This window comes from Dipodomys spectabilis, unplaced genomic scaffold (assembly GCF_019054845.1).
Source record: "Dipodomys spectabilis isolate Male_0828 unplaced genomic scaffold, ASM1905484v1 ptg000048l, whole genome shotgun sequence".
NCBI classification, from domain to species: Eukaryota; Metazoa; Chordata; class Mammalia; order Rodentia; family Heteromyidae; genus Dipodomys; species Dipodomys spectabilis.
Genome location: NW_024870725.1, coordinates 2449322 through 2463075, shown reverse-complemented (window position 1 = coordinate 2463075; position 13754 = coordinate 2449322). Strand labels below are relative to the sequence as shown.

At 33.5% G+C, this 13754-nt stretch overlaps 1 protein-coding gene across 6 annotated transcripts in view; it reads right to left on the bottom strand.

Annotated features, from left to right (window-relative positions):
- The window catches only part of Pcdh11x (protocadherin 11 X-linked), a 619725-nt gene that overhangs the window by 204563 nt on the left and 401408 nt on the right, over window positions 1-13754 (bottom strand). For all 6 annotated transcript variants that reach the window (XM_042678788.1, XM_042678789.1, XM_042678790.1 and 3 more), the window contains one exon: window positions 10623-10821. In XM_042678788.1, coding sequence (XP_042534722.1) covers window positions 10623-10821 — 199 coding nt within the window. The remainder of the gene's footprint in view (window positions 1-10622; window positions 10822-13754) is intronic.

Genomic DNA, 13754 nt, shown 5'->3' with positions numbered 1-13754 from the left:
AGGAGTAAGAATAACATAAAAGAAACAGAAGAAAGGCAGAAGAAGGTCATAAATAATGGAAACATAAATGTCAAATGAACTTTATTATATGGTGCATGTTACCTAATGAAAATTAAGAAGCAAATAAGGCTTATTGTGAGGAGAAGGCCACTTCTTCTCTGTCACTGATGGTGGTTATTCAAGCTTACTGACATTGCAGAACTTATGGCATTGGCTTTCAATTGCCAGCTTGTGCTGGGTTCCCAGTGCTTGTCATTTTCAAAGAGAAAGACAAGATAAGTGACTGCTTTACTTACAGAATCCTGCTTTTGAGTGATAAACCTCTATCTAATCCATATTAGATTTAAGATACTACAGATAATGCTCATCTTAGAACCTGTCACCCAAATGGAATGCTGTATATGTCCTCAAGTTTCCAATTTTAAGGATATTCTTCTCATTTTGATCCATGAGCTATGTGATTTTTTAAGATTATCTCTAGTATAAACACTTTGTTGGCTTCATAAAACCTAGAAACTACACATTAGAAACCATTTTTCAATTGAACTACATTGTTATTGCATTTCTCTTAGAGGGAAGGTGTGATGAAACAGTAAGGTAAGATTTGTTTCACCCATTTTTAAATATATTATTGTAAAGATACTGTACAGAGAGGTTACAGTTACATGAGCAAGGCAATGAGTCCATTTCCTATCTAGCATTGTTATCACTTCCTTTGCTTTTCCCCTACCATCCCTTTCCTCCCCACCTCCCCACCTCCGTCTTGACCCCTTCCTCCCACTGCCCTACCCCCCCCCCCCCCCCCGCCTCCCCCCAGCAAAGTTGTAAAGTTGGTTTTCAACATAGTATCTTGTATATCTCATTCTTACAATGGGTCATCCTGTACCTTTATTTCAGCATTTTGTTGTTTCCCTTCCCCTCCCCAAATTAGAAAAATGAATATACAAGATACAGGACACCAGAATCAATTAGGATATATTTTCAAATTTTAATAAGCTTTTACAGAAAATGACTTTTCAAAAGCATGTCACTTTAAGTGGTTAAAAATACATAGCATAAAGTATCTGCCACCTGATCTCTGTTTACATATGCCTAAGCAAATCTGTTATACAAACTTATCACTGTCAAGTATGCTTACTCTCTATCAAGCCATGGGAAATGTCTGAACTCTTGGTTCAAACCTTTTTCTTAACTTATGTATATGCAGATATGTTTATAACACTGTTATCTATGGGATATATTAGAATGTCAAAGATACTACTAATCAAACAGTATAAAGGATCGAAATTCATATTTCCTTTGAAACAAAGAATGATTTCCATATTATTGTGACCTTAAAATATTATTATATATGATTTTTTGTTGTTGCTCTTGGTCTGGGGACTTGAACTCAGATCCTATGCACTGTCCCTGAGCTCTCTTTTGATCAAGGCTAGCGCTCTACCACTTAGAGCCACAATACCACTTCTAGTTTTCTGGTAGTTAATTGGAGATAAGAATCTCATAGGCTTTCCTGTCAATGCTGGCTTTGAACTGCACTTAAGTTGCTAGGATTACAGGTGTGAGCCTCCAGCAGGAAAATTTTTGTTACTTCCTGGGAACACAAAACCAATGACATGTAGTATTTATCCTTCATTTCTCAACCCAGAGTCAGAGAGTCAGTGAATCTAGCCCATTGCTCCAAATAATTAATACTATTGATAATGGTAATAATCACTTCTCAGAAATAATGATGTACTGGTCATTATTTCTTTTTAAAAATCTATAGCATCTTTAAAATTATTTTTATTAGCTAAGGAAATGTACAAAGGCTTTTCAATTCAACATGTCTATTTATGAGTATATCTTGATCAGTGTTACCTCTATCATCATTCTTTCTTCCCACCCTTTTCTAATCTCACCTATACCCTAAACTTGCCTAGTTCCAATTTCACATATGTACATTGAGTATGATGATTCTCCCTTCATCCATGCTCCCTCTCTTTCACCCCTACTTCTTCAGACAAAATATATTCCAGCTTCCTGGAAGTCATTTCATTAAGTTATCAGTTAATTGTTAAAAGTAGTTACATCATAGAAAACTATTCTTTTGTATACCATACTTTAATCAGTTTGTGTATATATGTATATGGTTTTATATGCATATGTTTAAAATTTATTTTTCTACTTTTTTTTGTTGTTGTTGGTCATGGGGCTTGAACTCTGGGTTTAGGCGCTGTCCCTCAGCTATTCAGCTCAAGGCGAGCACTCTACCACTTGAGCCACAGCGCCACTTCCAGTTTTCTAGTGGTTTATTGGAGATAAGAGTCTCAAGGACTTTCCTGCCCAGGCTGCCTTTGAACCGTGATCCTCAGATCTCAGCCTCCTGAGTAGCTAGGATTACAGGTGTGAGCCACCGGCGCCTGGCTTTATTTTGCTTCTTCATAGTATTGCAAAATGACTTTTTATTGTCAAGGTGTTGTATAGAAGGATTACAGTTACAGGGCATGGAAGATGTTCAGTGGTAGCGCGCTTGCCTTACATGCATTAAGCCCTGGGTTCAATTCCTCATCACCACATAAACAGAAAAAAAAAAAGCCGGAAGTGGTGCTGTGGCTCAAGTGGTAGAGGGCTGGCCTTGAGCTGAAAAGCTGAGGGACAGCGCCCAGGCCCAGAGTTCAGGCCCACGACCGGACCCCCCAAAAAAAAAAAACAAAAACAAAAAAAAAAAAGGGTTACAGTTACATAATTAGGGTAAGAAGTACATTTCTTGTCAAACTTGTTACACCTTCCCTCATTTTTCTCCTGCTTTCCCTCCCCACCAAACCCTCACCCCTGCAAGATGTACAGATTATTTCCAACATATTGTCTTGTGTATATTGCTGTTGCATATGTTTATAATTTAAATCTGATTTTCACATATGAGAGAAAATATGTACATATGAGAGAAAATATATACCCTTTGTGTCCCTGAGCTTCACTTGATTTTCAAAATACAGTGTTTCAGGTTGGCAGAACTAATGTACATCATTTTATTTTTTTCCTTCATGGACTAGTGTTATTTTATACACTAAGAATCGAGTTTTAAGAATTAAGTTTTAAATACAAATGCTCCTCAGATTATGATAGGGTTATATCTCTATAATCCCAGCTTAAGCAGAAAATACTGTAAGTCACAAGTTCATTTAACTCATTACCTACAGAATTTCATGACTTAGCAATACATTAGAGTGCATGTTGTATACCCTTATGGCATGTCTAACTGTGACCTGTACTTCCTACTATAGTAAAAATTGCCTAGAATATCTCCAGTACACCAAAGATTAAAATTCAAAATTCAAAGTATGCTTTCTCTGAATACATATTGTCATTGTACCATTAAAACCTCACAAGTACAGTCATCTTAAGTAAGGAACTATTTTATATCTAGCCAGCAGAGACAGAATTAGTCTGGCTAGATAACTTACTTTCAAAACGAACATAGCTCGCATACTCAGGACAAAGATTACAACACATAAATTTTGGAGACTACCTTAAACTTTATCTGCACCAAAGCAAGGGATTTCTCTAGAGGATGAATTATAAGCAGTTGCTACAATTTGTAGGAATCACCACAGTTGTGTCCATCACAAGTTAGTGTCAACAGGATATCTGATACTGATTCCTCCATGGGTTCATTTCATTCAACCTGCTCTGTCTCCTTTGAAGAGTGATCAATACAAAAAGCCATGGTGGAAATGGGAATGTAGAAGGCCACTCCTGAATCTGATGGTCCACTTCTTAACTTCACTGCCTCTGCCCTTCCCTGAGTATATAAAGGTGGTTTGAATATGGCTCCATGTGTTATATTTTCTTTGTATACCTTCAAGAAAAGAAGCATAACTTCCTTAAATTGAACATATTTTCTATTTGTTTCTTGTAAATATATTAACAAGCTGATGGGATTCATTTTATTTTTATTGTTATACATTAACTCCTGTGTGACTTCCTTTGGAATATGCATTTCAAAGGAATTATAATGGTGCCTATGGAGTTAAATTTTCCTGGAATTTAAGTTAACAAAATGAACCTAATGAAGCTTGGTGTGATGAAGCACACTGGGAATGAAATCACTCAGGAGGCCAAAGCAGGAAGATTATAAGTTTAAGGCTGTCTTGGGAAGACTGTGTTTTAAAAACCAAAGGAAAGAAAATGAATTTAAATGAAACAAACCACCTAATTAACACACACACATATGAATAAGACTATGAACTACAAATTCAGAAGTTGTCAGATTTCTCCTCTGGAAAACTGTTACTTTCACCTTATATATAATTTTTAATTTATAGTAATGAATTGAAATTTTCTTATTGAAATTTTATATCAAGAATTAGTACAATCTGTACACCTTACTGTTTTCCCTCAAGTACTAATATATCAAAAGTTTCCTTGAAAAAATATTTGGATGGTTTATTTCGCTTTTAGACAATTAAATCCTAATGTTTTTAACTATGAAATGCTGGGTATTAATGATGAATTATTCTTAAAGCTTCTTCTTCTTTTTTTTTGGTCCATCGTGGGGCTTGAACTATGGGCCTGGGAGCTGTCCCTCAGCTCTTCAGCGCAAGGCTAGTGCTCTACCACTTAAGCAACAGTGCCACTTCCAGTTTATTGGAGATCAGAGTTTCATGGACTTTCCTGCCCCATCTGGCTTTGAACCATGATCCTCAGATCTCAGCCTCCTGAGTAGCTAGGATTACAGTCATGAGCCACCAGTGCCCGGCAAGATTCATTCTTTGATTTGCTATTTTTTTTCATTTTATCAAATGTCACCCTTTAGAATTAGATGTTCAAATAATGAAACATTCAACTAATAATAACCCTAGTGATATTCATGTCAACGTTCTTAGCCAACCAAGACAAATTTGTCAAGATTCTGAGTAGTAATCTATTCAGTCAGCTTGGTCTCCTATTTTTTATAAAAATTAATTAGATTACAGCAGAGGATCAATAAAGTGTTGCCAGAGAAAGATTAATTACTTCCTTTTTGTGAATTAATTAGCAATGTCTCTGAGTGTTAAGCATATCTGATCTATTGAAAGAATAACGAATTTCAAAAAGACATCTGAGATATATGTTGGCAGATTTATCCTTTTAGACTTACTTACTGTCAACTTAATATTCATGCTTTTTCATAGTATCTCAATACAATGCTGGGCCTAACTTTCTTTAAGTACTTTTATTGTCTTTAAATAGTTGTCCAAAACAGTTTCTGTTCACTGAATCAGTTCATGAATACAGTGCATCTCAAACATGTCACCACTTTCAATATTCTCACCCACCCCCATCCCACTCCCTCACTTATCTTAGTTTTAGGTTATATATTGAATTTTTTGCAGTTTAACAATGCAGTTTATATGCACAATGTATCTTGTTCTGTGTCATCATGTTAAAATATTCATCATCTTTGAACTACACCTTCCCTTATGTTTCTCAACACTATAGTACATACAGTGAATTCTTCCCTGCATTCCCCTCCTTCTCAATTCATTCTTCTATCTCTCTATATTAATCTTCTTAATGTTTTTATAGAATTAAATATTATTAGGACTAAATGTATATTAGTTATTTGTTTCACAGAATGAAGTGTACTATTAGTAAAAAAAAAAAAAAAAAAGAACCAAATGTAACTTTAAAGTGGATACAATTTGACACAAAATTATTTTGATTTTTGAGGACCATGTCTTAGTTACCAGACAAGCCACAGAATTTTAAAGATGAAATGATTTCCTGTGTGAAATGATCATACCCATCAAAGAAGATTTTTGTGTGCACATGATATAACTCTGTTGAAGAAACTTTAAATGCTGATTAAGCTATATCTTTTATGTTATCATTTTTGGAGAAGGTTTACTGAAAGTGAAATAATTCATGTCTAGTAAATTGAAGTCCTATCTGTGGATCTTTAGAATTCCATATATTTTACCAATTCTCTTCCAAACAAACATGGATCTCATATGTGATCAGTCACATATGCCACTAGTTCAGTAGGAAGTTAGTAATTGACCTTTTTTCCTTACAATGTACCTATAAAATATATTGCTATGCATTATTTATTTAAGAGGCAGGGGAGTTGAATCTCACATATACTGTACTCTATAGAAGTTTCTTAAATTTGATGTGGCTAACAATTGCTAATATTAAGTCTCTGAACTCAGTCTAAACTATGATATCAGAACATTTTTTTCAAAAATAAATTTCGAAAAGATACTCTTTTTCACAAATTATATGTAGGTATGAACATAAAATGGTACATAATATGTTAAATAGTAGTCTCATGTGGATTACAGTATGCTCAAATCCCTATATAAATACCATAACTGGATATGTACAATCCCTTACAGTAATATAGGGAATGAACATTTCCAGAGCCACACAGTATCTTCATGAATGTTTCCAGCACATCCTTTGAGAATCCAGACATTTTTATAGTGTGCACAATAATAAAAAAGTAAATAGTGATGTTTTTCTTGTAATTTCTTTTCATTTGCTATTTATTCATTTATAAATTTATTTATTTACTTATTTATTTATGGTTCTTTTGATTGAACTCTGAACTTTTCATATTTTCTATGCAGGCCCTGCTACAGTTTGAGCCAGCCTCTCTGTATTGGTTATTTTCAATGTAAGGCTGCTGTTCTGCTACCTGTATTTCCCTGTGTTACTGTGATGACAGGTGCACAACAATGATCCCAGACATTGTACTTGTACTTTAGGGAAGAAAATGATCATGTATCACCAGAGCTAAGTGTAGACTGATGCCTGGGCTGGCTTTAAACTGCATTGTTTGCTAGATCATATAACCTGACTAGTTAGTTTACATGCTTGAGACACTATATTCATCTTTCAGATTTCCAGTTATTACTAAATAAAGACTAGCCAGTGGTTCGTGGAACATAGTATTAAACATGTGCTTGATTTTTGATACATTAGCTAACATCAAAGAACATGGCGCATTGGAAACCATGAACATAATTGGGGGCTATGGCAGGTGAAAAAGTGTGGAATATAGAATTTGTTGCTAAGAAGAGAGAACTACAGCAAATGACATTAATGGACCCTTGTACCAAAAGCTACAGTATGAAAATTAGAAATGTGCAATTTAAAAATTCACAAAGCCATCTAGCTGTAAACTATTGGACTAAAAAGAATGAAATAGTTGTTTTGTTTCCTTGATTTTTTAATCTTAAAAAGAAAATTTAATATTCTTGACAAAATGTTTAAGAACAATGATTGCAATATTTCTTCATATAGTCAGTGATTTTTTTTACCAACCAGGGAATTATTTTTTAAAATTAGTTTTAGTATATCCTTCTAGAAAACTTAGGGGAAAAAATCATTCTTGAAAGTTGTATTTTTGCCTGTTTATATGATCCTAAAAGGGATTTTAAGAAATATATAGTATTTTTAACAATTCATTAGCAGGAAAGACAGCAGACTGAGAATGCAATATATTTGAAAATATGAGATGAGAACTGAATAATTTAATTTTCCATTGCTTAAAGACAATATTTACTTCCTCCAACGATTTACATTCCATTTTGTGGTGCTATTCACTAACATCGCACAGTTTATTGACATCTGCATCATATAAAACTCATTATTGGGCTGGGAAGGTGGCTCAGTGGTAGTGTGCTTGCCTTGCATGCCTGAGGTCCTGGGTTCGATTCCTCAGCACCACATAAGCAAAAAGAAAAAAGCTGGAAGTGGCGCTGTGGCTCAAGTAGTAGAGCGCTAACCTTGAGCTGAAGAGATGAGGGACAGTGCCCAGGCCCAGAGTTCAAGCCCGACAGGACCGCCCTCCCCCCAAAAAAACTCATTATTGTGTACAATTTCAGAGCTGTAGAGTTTCTTTTGAAAGAATCAAAGCAACTTATCAGTATTAGCTTAAAGAAATTGTGTTGCCAGGATAAATTCTTCACCAGCTAAGTTGCTCTTTTTAATCAAAATATGCATACATACAGTATTAAAAATTTCACTATAATGCCTGAAGGTAATAAAACTTCATTTGAAGTAAGCATTTTTTAATTGTGCAAGTTTTAATTTACAATTGTACAAAAATGGCACACCTAACAAAAATGTAACTTGAAATAATATTTAGAGAAAATTTTAGGTGTTGTAGGAGAGCAGTGTTTTAATAGTATTCATAGTAAAATAATCTTCAAACATTGATGCAATAATATTGTTAAACATGTAGAAATGGAAAATACACTTGAACTATTTTTACATTCTTTGTTTTTTTAATAAAAAAGCCAAAATGTAGCCTTTGTTTTAGTAATATTATAGCCTAAATCCAGCACAATATTTTTTTTTTATTTAGGAAAGTTTATCTTTAACATGGAATTTTCATTTTTTCCAATCCGTAGAATAAATATGAACAAAATACATATTGTTCAAAATAGTATTTCCAGTAGGTTTAGAGGAGAAAGTTATTTAGTCCTTCGTAAAAGTAAGTTTGTTGTTTTTTTTTTTTGTCGGTCGCGGGGCTTGAACTCGGCTTGGGCGCTATTCCTAAGCTCTTTAGCTCAAAGCGAGCCTCTACCCCTTGAGCCACAGCACTACTTCCGGTTTTCTAGTGGTTTATTGCACATAAGAGTCTCACGGACATTCCTGCCTGGGCTGGCTGTGAACCATGATCCTCAGATCTCAGCTTCCTGAGTAGCTAGGATTATAGGCATGAGCCACCCGCGCCAGGCTTTATTTTTCTTTTTAAATAAAGCTTCGTATGTATATGAATTAGCTATTGCTTTGTTGCTAATAATACATCTTTAACATGAATAAATATAATTACTGGAAAGAAAACTATATATGGATTTTTAAACAACTCTTATTATAAGATGTAATTACAGTCAATATGTATTTAATTTTAAGTGTATTATGATTCCTAATGAACCCTGATTTTTCTAATCAATCGTAATATATTCTTATCTCACTTAGCTTCATATTTATGTCAAGGTTAGCTCTACATCATGTTTATTCAGAATAGACCATAGTGACTAAGATACAACATATGCAGAAGTAATAATTTTCTGTAGTTAAAAAGATAAGTTCTTATACTATTCTATTTGTATCCATTAACAGTTTATGAAGGACCTGCACCTAAAACATACTGTATGAAGGGCAACATTGCTTTATGTACTTAGACACTATCTCTGCATTCATATTATAGAATGTCTCTGACATTAGCACAACTACCTATGCATTTTTATTAGAAATCATAATGTTGTAGTGTGGATAACTAGTGTAGATGGAGATAACATGATTAGGACTTTGTGTTTATTGTTTTAAAAGTATACAATCTTTACTTACTGATAATACCTTTAATATCCAATATCCATCCACATTTGAAGAGAGAAATAAATTGAGGCCTGGAAGCATAACTTACCCATACAGCATATTCCTGGCAAGTACATGTCCCTAAATTCAAGCCCCAGTACTGCCCATCTGAAGATGATGTCATTGGTTCTGACTAATTTTAGTTTAAATCTTAGTATCCATTCAATTTTACTTAACTTTTCAAGTGCAAAAGAGAATTAAAGTAAGATGAAAAAGCTATTGTTAAAGTCTACATGTTTTACTTAAATTCTATGTCCATATTTAAATTATTTTCAAGTTTTCTTATTTATATTTATATAATGTGTTGATACCTAATTATTTAGAGTAATTATTTGTGTTTTTAAAATTATGATTCTTTCCTATCACAAAATTTTGTGACTTTAATTCATATCTAAAGCAAATTATTATTTCTTGGAATGTTAAAAGTCTACTAAGATATATATATACACACATATGTATACATATATATATATATATATATATATACCTTAGCCAGTTTTGCAGTTTCTAAAATTATAAGGAAACAAGGCTGCTCAATACATATTCAAGAAAATAAACTGAAAATAAATTTTCAATTTACAATTTTTAAGAATCCAAGCTCTTTGGAGTTTATGTTCCATAAATTTTATGCCTTTTGTCTGGATTCCAAATGTGAATATCATTCTAAATATATTGTTACACAGACATATGATTGCTGTATATTATTAAAAACCATCAACCAACCTCCCCACATTGGAATTAGAATCTCTATGTCCCAAGAAAGAAAAAAAAACTGCAAATGATTCTAGCATGCACTAAAGCTAAACATGAGGTATATAAAATGATTTCTATAATTAGATGTCATTTATATGTATACAAATAAATAAAAATAAAATTGATGATTAAATAATCACATATGATTATAATGTCATTTATGGAATAATGATTCATCCATGAATGAGTGATGATACATCTATCATGTGTAAATGTATTCATATGTAGAAAATTCTACTGATGCCTCAACAACTGACTACAATAAATTTCATTAAAATTATTTATAGTAACGTTGGTCACTCATTGAAAATACTTTCAAATGGTTCATATAAATTATCCACTTAATTCTGCATGTTCACCTTTTAGGAATGTCATAGCTACATGATTGTTATGGACTAGTATCACTGGTAATTATGATACATAGTAACATAATCTTCCCATGTATGACTATAATAGTTTCAATTAAAATTCAATAAGCCCACTTATTTTGAGGAAACTGAGAAGTTGGCACTTACCAGATTCAGGATCAGAGTTGCCATCTCCTTCAGTGCGGTTGATCGGTGCAGCATGATCGAAGTACTCTTCTTGAGGATAGCCAAGAGGCAGAGCATGAGAGGTGCTGGAAAGGCTGCCTGGCTCATGGTCTCCCAGGCCTCCATCACTGCTGCTTTCCTGAGAGCCCTCTGGTAGGTGAAATGTAACCCGTCGCTGGGACTGGAAGGAAGAAAATTACGAAGTTTCAGCAATAATCTACATAATTGCTTAATGCATCAAGTTTGGCAGCTGTATTATTATCTGGTGAAGTCATATTAACATCTTGAAATTTGAACAATTTCAGGCTTAAGTGAATAATCAGATCTGCGTTCAAACCTGCTGCAACAGGCAGTAGATTTGCTTCTATTTTATTTCTAAACAAGATACATTAGATACAGAATCAAGGTTAACTTGTTTAAAAGCAAGAGGCTGTGGGCCCGTCCCGACCTCTGAGCACATTGGAAATTTTAATTACCATTTGAATGTAGATTTATTTATTAGATAAAAATGATTATTTTTAAAATACTAAACATGAATAAACATAATTATTCTGGTGAGCTGAGACAGTAACACAAATTATTCAATAATGTAGATGTAAAAGTTCAAAATTCCAATAATTTTTAGCATAATTCAATGATTTTTAGCATTTAGCATAATAGTACAAAGTTTGAACAGGAATTCATTTTATATTGCTCTATGAAAGCAAAAGTAGGTACATAGTATGGATATAATTTGATAATGATTTTAAAAACAGATTGTTATCATTGTATGTGATATGATGAGAATATGATTTTAGTGTCTAAAATAAAAAGTTTGTGACATCTAGGAAAGGTGGCATCAAATGCTGCAACATTTTTATCTGCAGTATTGCTGTAGATCGTAGTTACTGTTAAAAGATTGCTTGCTAATGGATTTCATTCTTGGTATTCAGATTTTCCTATAGTTCATACTATTACTAATTTAGGCACACACTGTGTTATCAAACCATACTATTTCTGCCTTGAACTACTAATTCAAAGGAAAGCCAGCTAAATTGAAAAATGGGCAGGTACAAAAGATTACCATGTTGTGAGAAAGCCTAAGATATTTGAAAAGAGTGCATAAAAAGTGAATACAATGTACAGAAAAGCCAGCCATTGCAGGCACTCCATCATAGGTGTCACCAACATATGTGATACTTGGGTGTCAGATATGTCATCACACACCAGTTATGACTCATGGGAGCAACTTTGCAATCTCTATATATTTGAACCACTTCATTTGAGGGACCTGTAAATGTGGAACAAATAGCCATCTTTCTTGCGCACCACCTGAATTCCTGATAAAAAGAAAATAAGAACCTGTAGTTTTAGGTCTCCAAATATAGGGGTGATTTCAATAAAGAATAAATCAAAGCACTAAGCTACTGGCATCATCAAAAAATTAGGATACAGTAAGATATTTATTACACCAAAAATCACTGGAACTTATAGCATGCTATAATAATCTAATCAGTAAATGGACAAGTGAACAGAAAATTCTCAAAAGAAGTACAGAGGGCCAATAAATTCATAAAAAATGTTCCAGGTCCATATCAATAATGAAATACTAGTTAAAAGTACAGACAAACTAGGTGCTAGCTAATCAGGAGGCTGAGAGCTGAGGATAGCAGCTCCAAGTCAGCTTAGGCAGGAAAGTCCTTGAGACTAGTATCCAATTAGGCACCAATAAAGAAAAGGTGAAAGTGGAGCTGTGGTTCAAGTGGTAAAGTGCTAGCTTGGAACAAAAGAGTTCAAGGATACAGCTCAGACACTAAGTTCAAGCCCCAGAACTGACATAAAACAAAACAAATAATAAACCCTCTACACTGGTATTCTCTCTCATTCCCATCCTAATGGCTATCATCAGAGAAATAAACAGTGAAAAGACTGGTAAGTATTTGGGGTAAATAAACCCCTCATGCATTGTTAAGAATAAAAAATAAAACAATCAATCAATATGGAAATCAGCATGGAGGTTCATTGAAAAACTAAAAATAGAGTTTCCATAAAATATGGGTAACATAATTCAGGAAAAAATGGAGACAATTTGAAGACCCATGTTTGTTGCAGCACTTTTCACAGTACCCAAATAGTGGAATTAATCTGCGTGTTCTTCAGCTGATGAGTGGATAAACAAAGCTGTGTATACACAGGACTATTATTCAAAAGAATGAAGTTATATCATCTGTAGAAAAAAAGAGGACATGATATTACTATATTACATAAAATATACTATACTCAGGAATACAAATATTACTTATTTCCTCTCGCATATGGACTCTAGACAATAAAAAAGCATCAAAAGAAAAACCAGATGCCCCTCAGTAGATGTATGGATCAAGAAAATGTATATATACACAATGGAATTCTATGCCTCCATCAGAAAGAATGGCATTGCCCCATTTGTTAGGAAATGGAAAGTCTTGGAAAAAATTATATTAAGTGAAGTAAGCCAGGCGCAAAGAAACATAGGTCCCATAGTTTTCCTTATTTGCAATAACTAGTGCATGCTCTCTACCAGTTGATCCACAGTACCACTTCTGGCCTTTTCTGAGTAGATTATTGGAGATAAGACTATCGTGGACTTTCATGCCCAGACTTGCTTTGAACTGAGTTACTCAGATCTCAGCCTCCTGAGTAGCTAGGTTACAGGCATGAGCTACTGGCATCCAGCTGGTATGAGTATTTTTTTTAACCATTTTACTATACTTGCAAAGCCCTGATAGAAAGGCTAAATTTCAGAACATCTTAACGTTTTGACTGTATGTCCTTAAGAAGCTACAAGTGTGTTTAATTTTAGAGTAAACTTCATTTAATTTCCCAAATTATGTATGGTTAATATATTTTAAGTGCTTTCAGGCACAATATAAAGATTTACACTTGTGAGCCTTTCATAAATTTAAGATCATGAAAAATAAAATGTTAATATCCATTATAGATAAATGCAGTATTTATCTATAATTAGCTATCTCATATAACTTAAATTCAAAAATTGTTAACAAGAATCAAATAAGGATAATTGCTAAGTATAATGAATGAATGCTAAGGGGTATTTTAATTTTGTGTTAATAAATAAAATATGTATTATGGAGA